At 30.0% G+C, this 17,805-nt stretch overlaps 1 protein-coding gene across 12 annotated transcripts in view; it reads left to right on the forward strand.

The window, feature by feature from the left end:
- The window catches only part of LOC143244765 (xylosyl- and glucuronyltransferase LARGE1-like), a 79,901-nt gene that overhangs the window by 57,640 nt on the left and 4,456 nt on the right, over positions 1-17,805 (forward strand). For all 12 annotated transcript variants that reach the window (XM_076490046.1, XM_076490125.1, XM_076490056.1 and 9 more), the window contains 10 exons: positions 1,353-1,484; positions 1,702-1,797; positions 5,828-5,857; positions 6,721-6,879; positions 7,217-7,318; positions 9,277-9,364; positions 12,242-12,366; positions 14,258-14,413; positions 16,684-16,790; positions 17,422-17,619. In XM_076490046.1, the coding sequence (XP_076346161.1) occupies positions 1,353-1,484; positions 1,702-1,797; positions 5,828-5,857; positions 6,721-6,879; positions 7,217-7,318; positions 9,277-9,364; positions 12,242-12,366; positions 14,258-14,413; positions 16,684-16,790; positions 17,422-17,619 (1,193 nt within the window). The remainder of the gene's footprint in view (positions 1-1,352; positions 1,485-1,701; positions 1,798-5,827; positions 5,858-6,720; positions 6,880-7,216; positions 7,319-9,276; positions 9,365-12,241; positions 12,367-14,257; positions 14,414-16,683; positions 16,791-17,421; positions 17,620-17,805) is intronic.

Genomic DNA, 17,805 nt, shown 5'->3' on the forward strand with positions numbered 1-17,805 from the left:
ATATTAACCCCACAAACTATCTTAAGACCAAACCAGCAGGTTTGTGTTGGTGAGTCTTGTAGAACAGAATCAGAAACAATGTTTTTGGACCATGAAGTTGTGTGTACATATTGGATACATCACCTAAACTTGCTTTCAAAGAACACTTACAAACTTGAATAGTCAACAGAAAGTAAACTAAAGAAAACCTAATGATTGTGATTTATTTAATTTTTTTCATCATGTGCTATAAATTATTGAATAAGTAATTCAGTGCAGATGTAAAATTATTACAGATACTGTGCTGTTGCACCACTGTTCTTAAATACAATACAATAATGAAGTGAAAATCCACCTCTTTCTTAATGTAAAAGATTGTTGTTCTAATTCAGTTATATTTCTAAACTAGCAAGACCTACTAATTTACTTAACACAAGTACACTATTGTTTCAACTAATTTATTGGAAAAATTATTCATTAATTCTAAGACAAAATATCTATGAATAGCTATTAACCTTGTATAATTATATAAATTTTTAGCGATTATGAATCTTATTTGGCTTTTTACAAACTTGCATTAATACATACATGAATAGTATTACATTCTTGTGAGTTGTTTTACTACTGTTTCATTGATTTTCAGATGTTACTTGTCTGAATCTATTTGTGACTTAAGTGCATTTTTCCCCTTTCATTGCACTGTAATACTTGTGTTCTTATGTAATGCATGTGGTAGGTATCAACTTGCAAAAACTGAGTTAATAACGAAATTATTTTTAGAACTCTAAATGTTATTGAGGCTAAAGACATTATGAATTTTATTACTGTATTCAACTCTTGAGTTTTTATATCTTTATTTAGTCTAATCCATGTCTTAAAGCTGTATTGCCTTAACCTTTTTGATTTAGAATTCATTGACATTTATGATAATTTGTTGAATTACCTTCTAACTCTGCATAATTGCTTAAATGTAATTTATAACAAATCTTTAAAATATTTTTGTTTAAGTTTTTGATTTTTACTAATGTTAGATTTGTATTTGATTTAGGTAAAAAGTATTTATGAAACATAATATTGAATTTACTATTCAAAATGAATCCAAAACTGGCAAACTTAACGTATTTTCAAACAGCTCACTCATCACTGCCATAAGAAATGTATTACACAAATGAATAATAGATTAAGACAAGGGTATATTCACTTATTAGTATTACAGTATTATCCTGAAGTTCTTTTATGACTTTGTTAACATGATAGCTTGAAAGTGCTTCTGAAAACTTTCTGCAACTTTGACACACAATTTGTGAAACAATGCAGTTTTTTTCTAGATTTCATTAATCAAAGTAAATTATTATTTTCTCTCATGTGGACAGGGGCGTGGCTTCAACACTGGAGTAATTCTACTGTATCTTCAGAGGTTGAGAGAACTCTCATGGATGCAGATGTGGAAGTTTATTGCAGAGAAAGAGCTATTAAGCATGTTAAGCACCTCACTGGCAGATCAGGTGAGACTTGGTTTGTAGTTCTCTTACAATAATTATCATAAATATATTTTTGTTTTAGGTTTGATTTTCAATTTCATACCCAAAACACACTTAGTCACTAAAACTTTGTTAGTACAGTTTATAATTCTTTTAATAACATAAATCTTTAAAAGAAAATATTTTTATGTTAGTAATACGTTTATTCATTTACAGTATTAATAGTTTCTGTTCTTTATAGGATATAATAAATGCTGTGTTAAAGCAGCATCCTTATTTGATTTATCGTCTTCCATGCCAGTGGAATGTACAGTTAAGTGATAATACACTGAGCGAGGTAAGTCTTATCAGTGCTTGTACATGGAATAAAGGAGTGTAGTACCTAAAATCTTTGTAAATGTTACATCTTAATATGTTGCTTGTACATGAGTGACATGATTTTACAGTAATGTATGATTATGCACAATGTCATTAAATCCTTGTCATGCAAGTGTGATTCACAGTACTTTAAACTGGTAAGAAGCTATATGAAACTAGTTTAAGGCTCATTCTTAAACCTTTATGGTTTTAATATAATGTTTAGGCAGAAAAACTTACTTGTATACACGTGTATTATATCACAATACCAAAAGTGATTTGTGTGTGTGTGTGTGTACATTAGAAAACAAACTTTTCAGTTCTAAATTTTTATTTAAAATAATTTGTTTTTTTCTCAACTGGGTTATTTATCACAAATGAGAAATGTATCTCTTTATAGCACAAAAATGATGTGAATGACCTAATCTTATGTTTTTGAGATTAATAAAAATCATTTATACCTTATAACCCTAAATCTGACAAAAAAAATTTACAATTCAGTATAAAAATGAAGTTGAGCCAAAGTAAAATTTCACAAATATAACCTTGGGAGTGAATGTGGAAAGAAATATTGCAGCAAAAATGTATTTTAGTACAACTAGTATGCAGTAAAAATATTAATCTCTTTCACATCTGAACAGTAAGTTTTGTACTGATATATACTGATTTCATTAAGTCTCTCTCAGTTTCTCTGAAATAAAATTTTATTAATTCTGAAGACTTAAATTATATATCTTCAATATTTGTAAAAAAAAATGCTCATTTTTGTAAGTGGTTGTGACAATAAAATAAACAGAATATGTCTTAACATATGTTTTAAAAACACTTGGCTTTGATTCTGTTGGCATAACAGGAAAAAATATAGCAAACAAAATATTTCATGAAATTATCATTTAAAGCTGGATCTCACAGTAAACAAAAGTTACATTTGAGTTAACATAAAACATTATAAACACAACTCTACATAATTCGTATTTCCCATCTTAAACAATTAACATTTTTTATCAATTGTACAGTATGAGCAGAGGACAAATAATGCATATATTGCTCTAAATACTCTTATTTCTCAGCTTTTCATAGGTTTAGTACTGCTCTGGCATAGTATCAATAGTTTAATAGTGCCTCTATAGAGTTTACAATGCTTGGGTTTTCAGGAAGGTGCAGGAGAAGGTGTTTGTCTCCTATTATGTTTCACAAAAATTGCATGTATTTGTAGTTGAACTGAATATATATTAGTAATATTTATCATAACTGTAAATTTATGTTTCGATTTAAGCACAAAAACACATGTTTTTTTAGTCTGTTGACCAAACTTTTCCTGGTATATTCTCTCTGACCAAAAACACACAAGCCAAACAATCCTGGCTGACTCATGATTTTTAACATAAACATGGCTACTGGAAATTTGTTTTTGTTAACCAACACAAAATATATTCTCTGTACCCTCTCTTCTTACATAAATTATACTTTTCATTTTCTTAATGTCATAGAAGATATTAATACTAATGGATCATATAACCTAACAGTCTTCTTTACATGATGGACTAGAAGTTCTAAGTTCTACATTAAACATTTCTAACCCATCAGATCTTGCCAGCTTGGTTTCAACTCTGAACAATTTCAAATTCAATAACAAACATTAAAAGTGCTGTAATGGGTACCAACATGGCTCTCAATTATGCCAACATTTTTATGGGTCATATTGAAAGCCAGTTTATACAGATAAGCCCTGTAAAACCTCATACATCAAAACCTTACACAGATGATGTATTTTTCATTTGGACAGCTGGTATTCAACCACTTAAACAATTTATTTCATATACAACTCCTTTCACAAAGCAATCAAGTTTACCTTGGAATACTCACCTACTCAAACTAACTTTCTTGATATCATTGTCTTTATAAATGACAAAATTTTCAACACCAACTTGTACAAAAAAATCTACACATAGACTACAACAACGTTTATGAAATCTGTCACTCTACTCACACTAAGTTAAACATTACCTACAGTCAAGCTCTTAGAATAAAGAAAGCATATTTAAATTAAGCAGACTACATAAGACACACCATGGATTTAAAACAAACCATGTTACAAAGAGTACATAGATACTAAAATCAACACATGCATTGAAGAGGCTAACAACACTTAGCAGAAACATCCTAACACAGAACAATACTAAAATTTCAAATAGAATTCCTCTTATTACTACTTGTCACTTTACCCTCAGTAATGTTCCACAAATTTTGAAAAAAACATTTTTCATATCCTACAACTTAATGATTTCTTTAAATAGACATTTCTTGAGGTGCATGTTGTCTCCTTCCAAAAACAGAACTCTAAAAAGATATTTTACTTCAAACAAGATTGAATTACATTCTGCCAAAAAATGGTTGTCATCCATGCAATAAAACTTGTTGTCAAATCTGCAAATTTATAGAAATTATCATTTACTGACAAGCACAACCAAGAAAAACTTAAATTTTCAAATAAATCACTTCTGGAACATGAAACACCATTTATCTTGTACAGTGTAAAAAAAAAAAATGCAATCACGTGGGACATACACAAGCAATTATTGGAGAACATTTTAATAACCATAAGTTTTCTATTAACACCAAAAAAAGATCTCTGTTGCTCAACACTTTAATCAACCTGGTCATTAATGATTTAACTTTCATTGGCATTGAAACAATTCAAGAGTAAAGTTAAGAGGGATGAAAGAAGCTTATTGGATCACTAATCCAAACACTGTTCAACATCTGTGTCACAAAAGTAATGTTTTATTCTTTACTTATATTTTTCATGTAGTGCAACCTTAATTTTTTCTGCAACTTTTATTTCTATCTCTTTCAGATAATATTCCTTGCCTATTTGTATAAATTAATTGCTTAATGTCTTCAATCAGTCTCCAGGTGTCATTTTTGTTTTACTTTGATACTTCAATATAGTTTCTTAAACCATTTCTAAAGCAAAATATCCCAGACACCTTTTTAGTTAATGCTCTGGTTGCCAGCTACACTGTACCAAAAATGGAACACACTAACAATAGTACATAGAAAAACTTTATTAAACATTTCTTGGAAGACTAGATGACCTTTGCCACATCACTCAATACCCCTTATATATCGCTTATTCTATTACACCACTATTCCCAGTTTATCCCTGCTGGGAAAAAGAAGTCTATTTTTTTCTGAAACTAGCAGTAATTAGTGGGACTCATAATATTGAGAGTGTTTTTGTTACACCCACAATTAATTCAGCATATAAACAGTTCAGAAATGTGTTTATAAACCTAAGGAGGTTTGCATTTAGTTTGCAGTACTTAAAAGCTATTATTTGTTTGTTTTGTTTTGAATTTCGCGCAAAGCTACTCGAGGGCTATCTTTTCTATCCATCCCTACTTTAGCAGTATAAGACTAGAGGGAAGGCAGCTAGTCACCACCACCCACCGCCAACTCTTGGGTTACTTTTGTACCAACAAACAGTGGGATTGACCGTTACATTATAACGCTCCCACTACTGGGAGGGTGAGCATGTTTGGTGCGATCCTCGGATTACACATCGAACGCCTTAACATGCTTGGCCATGCTGGGCTGAAAAGCTATTATCAATTAATTATTATTAATTCCAAAATTGGTGAATACATTTATTAGTTCAAACTTTACATATTCACTTTCCTAGCAGTTAGCATTTGAAAGGTTATGTCATTGAGATGTACATACAATGTTTTGTCTTAGAACAAGACACTTTTCCCCAATTCTTCTTTTTATCTAGTTGCATAATGGTTACCAGCAAGTTGTGTGAGGTTAATATAAGGGTAATGTATCATCATTTTCATCTGCTTCTGTTACAGGAAATTGAAACTGGAGTTAAGCATTGGCCTAATGTGCCTTTCAAAAGTACAACGATTAACTTGTATGCTCTATTTGATTTTTTGTGTTGAATCAAAAGTTGTTTTTATTTGAAACAAACTTACAGAATATGATGTCATGTTTTTTATTTCTAGCTGTGTTACACTGAAGTTCAAGACTTAAAAGTAAGTGGTTGATATAAACATGCTATTGATGGCTTTTTTTTCTCAGTATCAGCAGTCTGAAAAGTGTGTTCTAATAAAAAGGATTGTATTTACTGTTTCTTACAAATGTCTTTGGAAAATGGAACAACCTAGACATTGGTATACATTGATAAACTTTTCTAATGACTTGGTTTTTTTGCTTCTTTAAGGACAGTATTATCAAGCCATATTCTATTTTTAGTAATTTTCAAAAAAAAATTTAACTTTAGTGTTCAACCAGTAAAACTATTTGGTAAATTTTTAGCACTTATAGGCTTCTAACTTTTATTATTTTTTATTCAAATTGCTTCAAGGCTATATAGGAGTAAGCATATTTGGATAAGTACATTATTTATAGCAACTAAAATAATATGGACAATTATTTCTACCATAAATCACTGGATTTTATGTGGTTATACTTAAATTAAAATCATTAAACTGTTGCATGTCATTTACTTTTGATTTTATCTACAGGTTGTTTATTATTGAAAATATTTTATTTATTAAATATTTTATAATTGTTTTCTAAATTGATTAATATATTTGTTTTGTGACTTTTATTGATAATTTATTATTGATTCAGAAAAGAAAAAAAGTGTATTTAGGTAAAACTTAAAAGTCATTAGCAGGAGGAAATAAAATACAAAACAGATCAGTAATTTTTGAGTATCTCAACAGCTTTTTCACTCAAAAGTCTAAGTTATTAATGTCAGTTTATAAATGTAAATAGATGAATTCAATAAGATAAAAGTAGTTGTTAATTTGTTTCCATGTTGTAGTTGATTCACCCACTCAAGAAGTTGAAAGTGAGAAACAAGTATGTTGATTATTTTTTTGTGTTGAAGGTGATTCACTGGAATTCTCCTAAGAAATTAAAAGTGAAAAACAAGCATGTGGAGTTTTTCCGCAACCTTTATTTAACTTTCCTTGAATATGATGGGAACTTATTACGTCGTGAATTAATAGGATGTAACAATACAAGAAGTACCCATGTACAAGAAGTAGTAAGTTTTCATAAGTTATAGGTACAAATAAAAATATGCAAAATAACCATAATTTACTGCTAAATTACATGTAATGATAAATTACTTTAGAACTTAACCTTACTAAGTTTGATTTTAATGATGTCAAGATAATGCAGGACACAATAGTTTTTTGTTAATCAAAAATTAACATGTGTTCAGAATGGAGGTAGAATTAACATTAGATATTCTAATTCTTGTTAGTTGAAAGCATTATTTCTGTAATATTCATCGTTCTTTTAATTTTAATTATTATTTTTGAATCAAAACTGGATCATGTTTATAAAAGGTTTCATGTTTCTCATCTTACCATTTATAGCTAAATGCCATAGATGAAGATGATCCTTGCTATGAATTCAGGAGAGCAAGAGTAGTTGAACATAGGACTCACTTGTATTACATTGAATATGATTATGAGCCTGTAAGTGTTCAGAGGACTTTAATATTTGTAAATCTTTAAATTTCAAAGAACATTTTATTTTACAAGATGGTCATATTTTAAAGATTTTAAAGTTGTTATTGTTGTTATTATAAGTTACACACTTGATTTGAAATTTTATCTGTTGGCCAAACTAAAACTAGTGTGAATTGGGACATACAAAAACGTTTAATGTGCTGTGTTTAGAAACTATGTACAATTAACCCCATAAATCTGTATTACAGTACAGAAATATTTATGAGAATATTGAGAAAATTGGATACAAAAGACACATTGTGCTACCCTTTTTATCCTTTGAGAATGGACAGACTACAGTCATGTGTTAATAGACCAAACTGATTTGTTGTCACACCAGTATAAAGCTTATAAAAGTATAATCAGCAATTCTTTATCCAGAATCTATAATGTTATTCATTCATGGATTCCAGGACTAAAATATTTCATGAAAAACATGTAGCAATTAAAAACTTGGCTGGTCAAGGATACTTCATGTGAAAGATTGTGGCAAGACTTCATGTTTCAGTAGGATCTACATGGAAGAGTCTGAAGATGATACGTGAAGAAATAACCATTTAATAATAGGAGTGGCTGAATTAACACTGTTGGTGGTCTGCACAAAATTGATCCATTGTGCCATTACCTTGGGAACATAACTTATCAGGCTGGAATTTATCTTCCAATAAGCAGGTTATCCCAAGCATACAGAAAATGGGGTGATGTGATATCTTGATGGTAAAGTACCTGATGGAACATTCAGCCATGGTTTAGTTTGTGCAAAGTCCATATGTGAATGTCTTTGATCTTTTATGGGCTCATGTAGAAACTGAGGTTACTAAAAAAAAAAAAAAAATCCATGTAGTTGCTATACTCATTGTTTGTGACTCCTGTATGTGTTTTCATAATTATTTTGAGTACTTTGTATATTGATACAAAATAATTGTGTAACAAGCTTAAGTTAAGGTACAATGTACAATAATTTAAAAATTAGGTAATCATTACATGTATGTTTATGTACAGAAAAAGTAAGTGTAATAATAAAATGTATGTTTTATACATGTTAGAAACAGATGGCCAACCTGAAAGTGTAGTATGTTTCTACTAAATACAGTTTGTGTTTTTTTTTTTTTTAACTGTGTGTATATGTACACATGGGACAGGCATAACCAACTGATTAGTGTGCCATTCTATAGATCGAAGAGTTCATGGTTTTCAGTCCATTACCACAAAGAAAAAATCATTCTGCATTATGTGACTGTGGTTCATTACTTGATTAGACTAGCCCAAGAGTTGGCAGTGGATGCTGTTGACTTCTTTCTGGTATATTATTTCAAAATTAGGGATGACTATTGCTATTAGTTCTTGCATGGTTTTGAACAAATATTCAAAGCAAACTATTTAAAAAAAAATGTGGACAAGCATATATATGCATAGGTTTCATATGCCATCGTGGCCTGGTTTTGATAAGATAAACATTTCTTTTGAACATTATTCAAGCTGCTTGCTTGATCCTGTAATCAGGAGAATGTTTGTCAGTTTTGATAGCACTTTATAGATGGTGGTTATGTATGTGTACAGTAGTGATAGTATTTTACTTTTAATAATTTTATTTTTGTAACATCCTAAGAAACTTAACGTACTGCAGTGCAAATCTATTTGTTAATTTAGTGGTATCTAGTGAAAAACGAAGAAATCAGTTCTAGCACTTAAAAAATAGTATGATTGAATATAATATAACAGTCAGCAAATGGTTGAAAACATTCCTGTAATTAGTAATTCTCAAAAGTGCAAAGGAACAGTCAAGTTTTCCTCTATGGTAAGTGACTTGTCAGCTCATTTGTTAAAAACATAAATATTTATATCATTTTTGAATAGTTTTTTTTGTTTAGATACAAAATGAGTGACATAAGAGTAAATGAAGAAAGAACAATGTTTTGTTTCAGTCTGCAGAAGGAAATGATGTCACACTTGTTGCCCAGCTGTCTATGGATAGACTACAAATGGTAGAAGCTGTTTGTAAACATTGGGATGGTAAGAAATATGACTTTTCATATGTTTTCCAAAATCTCTCATATTTTGCTGTGTAATTTCCAAAGTAAAAGATTATATTATGTGTAGCCATACATACCAATTCTCTGAAAAGTCACTTCCACTTTTAGATGATTACAATCAGGAAACCAAAGAACAGACTTTTGTAAAACTGTATAGACCTATTTAAAAATGTGGAAAACAGCGTGCACTATCATGTGGTGTTTAATGGTGAAATCATGTCACTTTGCGTAGTACCCATGAGTGCAAAAGTCACCATTTAAAATCATATTCAAGCACTTTCAAACAAGTCACTGAAATTTGTACATTGTCTTTAATTAGTTTCATAGCTTCACTGATAACTTCAGTACATTTATAACTCTTCAGGGATAAATTGCAGTTTAACACACGTGGTATTAGAATATATGTAAAATATAATAAACAGCAGAGAAAAATTTTCACTTAGGAAAGGCCTGGCATGGCCACGTGGGTTAAGGAGTTTGACTCGTAATATGAGGTTTGAAGGCTTGAATCCCCTTCGCACCAAACATGCTTGCTCTTTCAGACATGGGAGGATTATAATGTGACAGTCAACCCCACTATTTATTGGTAAAAAAAAAGTAGCCCAAAAGGTGGCGGTAGGAGATTATGACTAGCTGCCTTCCGTCTAGTCTTACACTTCTAAATTAGTGATGGCTAGCTCAGGTAGCCCTTGTGTAGCTTTGCATGAAATTTAAAAACAAACAAACATTTAGGAAAATACAGCAAACTTTTCAATACACAGAAGCTAAAATATGCATGGTTAGCACAGTTGTAGATTTAATCTTGCTTGATCTCAATGTTTTTTTGGTTCTCCAGAAAATTTTAACATCTTGGGATGGTGTGGCACTTTTGACTTCTAATTTAGCTTAAGTTCTGTTATCAGAGCCATAACCATAAAGGTATTTTGACCTTTATAAGTTGATTGATAAATATTTAGAATTTTTACCAAAATTCTGTTCGTGTCAACTAATGAAGTGACTTTTGCTGTATTTTAAATGTGGTAGCATAGTTAACTAAATCATTTACTCAAGTGTATTCTTGGGGAAGATTCAACTTCACAAGGTAAGTCTGTTAGTCTTATCAAGTTTTTAAAACTTGTGTGCTGGTAACATTTCTCTAAAGTGTATTTTCCAAGTAATCTAGTTTACTTTCTGGTGGGATGTCTGTAAATATTACTCTAGTTTACTTTCTGGTGGGATGTCTGTAAATATTACTCTAGTTTACTTTCTGGTGGGATGTCTGTAAATATTACTCTAGTTTACTTTCTGGTGGGATGTCTGTAAATATTACTCTAGTTTACTTTCTGGTGGGATGTCTGTAAATATTACTCTAGTTTACTTTCTGGTGGGATGTCTGTAAATATTACTCTAGTTTACTTTCTGGTGGGATGTCTGTAAATATTACTCTAGTTTACTTTCTGGTGGGATGTCTGTAAATATTACTTTGGAGAAATTTGATGTGCATGTTGTTTTGAATTGTCTTCTACTTACCATAGCAAACTATATTTATATAGGTTTTTGAAGGTCATACAATTTCTTCAAATCCTATATAAATATAGGTTGCTGTGGTTAGTAAAAGTAACTGTAAACAACCTGTACGTAATATACAATTCAGCATTATAGAAAACCTACTCTTATTCTTACAAGTAGTGAATTGATTCATAGATTGGGATTTACTTATGAGGATTTTTGTTAAAAGCTTTGCTTATTAATTTAAAGGCATATTTCTTTATTTTTTCCATCACACTGGAGTTATTATATCTGTAATGCTTGCATATTTAAATTTTCATTTAACAGAGTACATTATTCTTACTTTTTACTATTAACAAATTTCTGTGTTTACACATATGCTCTTTCCAGACTCATTAAATAACATTGTGTACATATGACTAGTGAATGAAGCACTTAATCTTAAAATTATTTAAGGTGTCCACATGGATCGATTGTTAAACACATTTTTCTTAACTGTTTATATACCGTGTTGCTTATTATCTATGACTTTGATGGTTATAAGGTGTCCATAAATATGAATTGTGGAAAATTAGATTAAATATTGTTTGTATTGTTCAGTTATTATTGGTGTGATTTTGTCATTTCTCTAGAATGTAATTGATCCACTCACTGTTTTATTTGGTCAGGTGCTTACACTGCCTATCATGTAGAGCAAAATCATAAACATAAAAGGTTTGGTGCTTCCCTGTAGTGTTAAGTTTGGAGATGATCATCCCATTGAAATATATGATCAAGTGTATCTTTTTAGAAATGCTCATTTACTCCCTGTCTAGCAATTTTTATTTTGTTATTGATTTCTTAGTGTTTTCATTGAATGTATTATTCTTGCAAATTATACAGTTTAAATGTCTATTTGTAGATTTGTGTATTTATACACCTATCTACATGGACACCTTAAACAATTTTAAGATTAAGTGCTTTGTTCACTAGTCATATGTACACAGTGTTATTTAATGAGTCTGGAAAGAGCATATATGTACACAGAAATTTGTTAATAGTAAAAAGCAAGAATAATGTACTCTGTTAAATGATAATTTAAATTAATATGCAGACATGAGATATAATAACTCCAGTGTGATGGAAAAAATAATGAAATATGCCTTTAAATTAATAAGCAAAGCTTTTAACAAAAATCCTCAAATAAGTAAATCCCAATCTATGAATCAATTCACTACTTGTAAGAATAAGACTAGGTTTCCTATAATGCTGAATTGTATATTTGTAGATTTGTGTATTTATAATACCTATCTTTGTGTCAATATTTGTCTGGCTGTCCATGTTTGCATTGATTTATCTGTTAATTTGATATCAATTTCTTTCTTTTTAGGTCCCATCAGTTTAGCTTTGTATATGTCTGATTCTGAAGTTCAGCAGTTTTTAAGTTACACCTTGAGTTCAGAAATACTTCAGAGTCGCAAAAATGTTGGTTACCATATTGTTTATCGTGAAGGGGTAAGCATTTTGATTTTCCTTTTCTATATTTGTAATTAGTTTTGTAAAGAAAATTAAGTTATTTTGATCTAATTGCATCCTATAAAAGTTAACATGTTGGATATCTAGTTAAAATGTCATTGTCTGAAATCAGAAGAAGAAAAAATGGTTTCATTTTATATAAAGAATAAATATTAGTAGTGGATGTTAATAACATTTTGTGCACAATGTTAGTGGTGTAATGTTCTTTGAATCAGTATACACACTTGTTACAAATGTGAGTATACAGGATGGTAATATGAAATTAAAGGTTCTTCTTGAAACTTACACTGAAAGTACCTGATTTTTTTGTCATTTATCTCTCAATATTAATTATTTTTGCCTCAATCAGTACTATCTTATGCCACTTTTAAAGATTTCTGTTTGCATTTTTGTTTTATTAACTCTGAAACCCAGCAAAAATTCTCATTCACCCATTGTTTGGTGACATCATCCAATAACATCTCTTTGGTTGAAGACTAATCCAAACCATGCTATTGTTATCCACCTTTTATAAACAGACCCAAAACTTTTGTGAAGTATGGTAATAATTATTATGACATCATAAACATAATTCTGGCAGAATGGGTGATAGATTATGGGTTTAAGGAGCTAATAGTCTCTATACAACTTTTAAGTTTTGCTGTATTTATTGTTAAATGAAATGAGTGACACAACCTTTATTTTTACATGTTTATAAAGTTTTTATGTTAAGTGTAAATGATACGTGTGAAGTATTAGATGCACAGTCAGCAGTGCTTGTTCTTTCATTTGTCTGCTTAAATCTTTTCTCCATTTTTGAAAAAATAATAATTATAAGTTGAAGTTAAAAGGCGTGGAAATGATAGATGGAGGGGAGGCAAAATGAAGTTTGATACTAAAGTATCTCAGAATAGCTGGTATGGGTATTAACACTTTTTCGATGAGGAGAGAGCAACGTTTCGACCTTCCTAGGTCATCTTCAAGTTAAGAAACAGTTTAAATGTGACCATTGATGGACACATGTCTTGGGGATGAGAGTGTAAACAGTTATGGAATTGTAGGGGGCATTACAGGTGGATGTTAAATTATTAATTAGTATAGGTATAAAGGTGTTCCTTTATATGCTCCCTTCCCTAAGATGTGTCCATTAACAGTCACATTCAAACTCTTTCTTAACCTGAAGATGACCTAGGGAGGTCGAAACGTTGTTCTCTGCTTGTCAATAAGTGTTAATATCCATACCAGCCGTTCTGAGACACTTTTATTTCAAGTCAGTTTCTCGTCATCAAGAAGTATGATACCAGTTCTTTCCAATATAAATTTCTCAAAGACTAACCAGGAACTATAGTTGCATGGTTGTTTCAAGGCTGGTCAACTCAAAATGGCTAAATTCATAGACATGTGGTTAACGTTGTTTATCACAGTATATTTAAGTTTTTAGTTCAGTATGATTTATAAAGTAAGTGTTAAAATACTTGTAAGTAAATTCTCATTGAAAGTTAATTATATATTCTACCTTGTGGGATTGAAAATCTGTGCTTTTATGGAACTGCACTCAATTACATCTGCACATGCATCTCAATTAAAGTTATTACTAGAGTAGTAGCAGACATAAGAATCTAAACTTAAGTGTTTTATCTAGAGTGTAGTACCTATTCTCAAAGTCAGTGAACTTGTTATAAGCATTTTGGTCATTTCGTGATTTTATAGCTGTTGCACATATTAACATTTTCCAAGTAGTTATTTTATTAATTTGTTAGTGAATATATAAAGTTTTTAATATCTCTTCTGTGAGAAAAAAATCAACCAACATGTGATGTAAATTAGTTTCAGATTTTAACACTCCTCAAACTTAGTTTAACAGATATCTAACTTCTGCATTCTTCTATAGCCATTTTATCCTGTCAACCTTCTGAGGAATGTGGCTTTGCAGCAAGTGACAACACCTTTTGTTTTTCTTACTGATATTGATTTCCTTCCGATGTACTCGTTATATGACTATTTAAAGAAATCCATTTCTGCATTAAGATTAGATTCTTCTAAAAAAGTAAGTTTCTAACATTCATAATTTAATGTTTCCTTTTGACTTACAACTCTTCTCATTGGATGTTTAGGTAGATGAGCTATGTATGAGTAACTTCCCCTATTTGCAGTGATATTAGGAATTTTTATGAGAATAAGTTTTAAAAATGACATAAACCCTAATATGTTTTATACTACTTATAGATGTGTGTGTGTATATTACATACATTTTAATTAGTATAAATAATCATGAAATAAATATTAACACTATTTATCCAATAAATTAGAAATTGAAAATACTTCAATAAAAGGGGCCTATTATTTAGATTTAGAAGTTAAAATAATTGTTATAATCTACATATTTTTGATTTGAAAAAAATTTGCTTTTCCAATATATGGTTTTCATCCTCTTTAAATAGTAATGTACCATACTCTTTTGTTAAAAGAATTATAACTTCACAGTTATTCATATTTTCTAATATTTGTAATAAATTACAATATTTTATTATTAATGTGGAAATATTAGTACAAAAATTAATATTTAATGAATTTAATAAAGAAACTAAATAAAATTATTAAGAAGTAAGTATTAAAGAAATTTTACTGAGTTTGATACTTTAATTGTTAATAAGGTCATTTAAACATCTTATCACTACTTTGATGTGGATGAACATCTTATCACATGTAAAAGCTTGTTTAAGAGTCTGAAAGTTAGTAATCATTGTGGACTTGGTGGGTGGTAGTTGGGAGTTATATGAGTTATTTTAGATAACTGGTTGGGACCCCTTTATATAAGTATAATTTGTATATTGGGCTACTAATTTGTGCCTTACCACTATAATGGGGATTGTAATTCAAACTGCAAGAGGTCAGTTTATTTATCATAATTATCCCTACCTGGTAGTACTTTTTCCTCCCTCTCTCATTTACGTCTGAGAGCAGTTACCTTCCCACAACTATCTGCAGCCAATGAAGGGTGATAAAGATGTTGGACATTGTGGGCTTGAGCACCTCTATCTCACTCTCCTATTTTCTGGTTATTTTATTCTTTGTATGAAACTGGCAAATGAAGGTTAAGACTGATTTAGATGGTGTATCCCCATTGCAATATGGGTCTTGCTTCTTGAATCACCTCCAAAATCAAGGATACATTTTATATCTTGTAGCTTGCGGATCCTTTCAATTGATGCAGCATTTTTCATTTTTGTTGGAGCTTGTTCTTTTCATGACAAATTATCATTGGTCAGAGGTTTGGATTTGCTATTTTTAATGTAGTCCTTTCTTTTGATTTACGTTTATTTTACTTAACTGTTCAGTATCAACATTCTATGTATGTATATCTATGTTTGTGTGCCAAAGGTCAGTGTCATGTCAAAGTGACATAGTGTGCATTTAAAATGCATCCATATTTTATACTTGATCTTTGGCACATCTCATATGTATATACTTATATATTTTATTATTTCCTAAATGTGAGTTTTAATATTTCATTGTTTCACTGACTGATGCTATCATAAGTTGCTGAAACATTTGGAGAAGCAACAACTTGAGTTTAAAATCCAGTAATTAGCATTAATTTTGTTTCTTATTGTGGTGTTTATAATATATACACAAGACAATGGGGAAGTATATTTTGGAAATATTTAAGCTGGTTCAAACTTGAATCCTAGTGCAATTTTCATTTTTTTTCTGTATACAATGTAATTAAGTGTATTGAAGATTACATCAGTTTAAATGTTGTACCAAACTGTAGTTTGATCTGTAAAACCACCTGATGTTGGTGATATCCATATTTACTTCTACATAAAATATTTAAATATTAAAGTTTAGAGACCGTAATATATTTTTTGTTTTTGTGGAAGATTAAGTACATCAGTTAAGTATATCCTATCCATAAAAATGATGCATGTACTGATTCATTGAAACATTGAACTAAAAAAATGAAAAATATTATGGCTTCTAAAATATTTTGCTGAATGTCATTTTCTTACTTAAATTGTTGTACTGATATTTCTTTTAATGAAACTAAGGTAAACCTTGTTTTTGTAGTTAAAAAATTATTACCTAATGCTACTCAGTTGCAGTTTTTTAATGTATAGAAAGTGTTACTTACTATATATTCAGATACCATATTTGAATTAATTCAAATGTCTGAATATTTTTCTTGTTTACTGTTACTTTGTATAGTAGTGTTATTAGCCAAAAGTATTAGTTTATACATTGTAATTTCAGTAGTATTACAACATTGTAGTTTAATAATTTCATTACAGTTTTATTAACTGGTAATTTTATTAGGCTCTCATTGTCCCCGCTTTTGAAACCCAGCGATATAGATTGTCATTTCCAAAATCCAAAGCTGAACTTTTATCAATGTTGGACATGGGTACACTGTTCACTTTTAGGTACGTTTAATCTGTCCATTTCTAGACATGTAAATACCTTATTCTTAGTTAAAAAAAAAAAAAAACCTTGATTTGTATAATCCTGTTTGAAACGTATTTCATTTTCTTTTTATAAACAGATAATAATAAAGTATTTGGTGTTTTCTGTGCTTGATCAGAGTTCATTTGAAATGCAGTTGATATTATCATCCCTCAGAAAATATTTATGTACTGAAATTAGGAATGGATTTTGTTTTGTAGAACATTAAGTTTGGGCTTATTTTTTTCTTTCAACAGTTGTAATAATCAAAAACATTTATTAAACTGGTAATTGAGAGCATTGTAATATCTCTAAGTTCTTTGTAACAACTGCCTTAAAATATAACAAAAATCTGCATCTGAAACATACAAAAGTGATTCAGCTATAGTAAGACTTTAGTTGAAATAAAACAAATATTTACAAGTTATTCACATTTATAAACATCCTTTAAATATCATTGTTGAGGAAAGTTAAGTGGATTTAAAAATAAAGTTAATTGTAAGAAGTATGAGTAATTACAAACAATGTAAAGTATTTTGCTTTATTACTAATAATTAATAAATAATTTAATTTGAGCCTCTAACATTATTGTTGGTCGATCACATCTTGCAGGTATCATGTGTGGACCCGTGGTCATGGACCGACCAACTATGCCAAGTGGAGAACAGCTACCACTCCATATCGGGTCCTCTGGGAACCTGACTTTGAGCCTTACATTGTTGTTCCCAGAGATATCCCTGAGTATGATAGACGGTTTGTTGGGTTTGGGTGGAACAAAGTGTCTCATATCATGGAGCTTTATGCCCAAGGGCAAGTAATCTAGACTTGGCAAACACGGTTTCTTGGTTTAGTTGGAGAGACTATACACATAAAACAAAGCTGCACAGATCACATATTTTCTTAATACTATTTTGAATTACATAAACAAATGTTTTTGCATTTTGGTGTGTACAGAAATTTATCCAAAATCACAGAAGTCTTGTAAGAACAATTTGC

The sequence above is a fragment of the Tachypleus tridentatus genome, chromosome 1, assembly GCF_004210375.1.
Source record: "Tachypleus tridentatus isolate NWPU-2018 chromosome 1, ASM421037v1, whole genome shotgun sequence".
NCBI classification, from domain to species: Eukaryota; Metazoa; Arthropoda; class Merostomata; order Xiphosura; family Limulidae; genus Tachypleus; species Tachypleus tridentatus.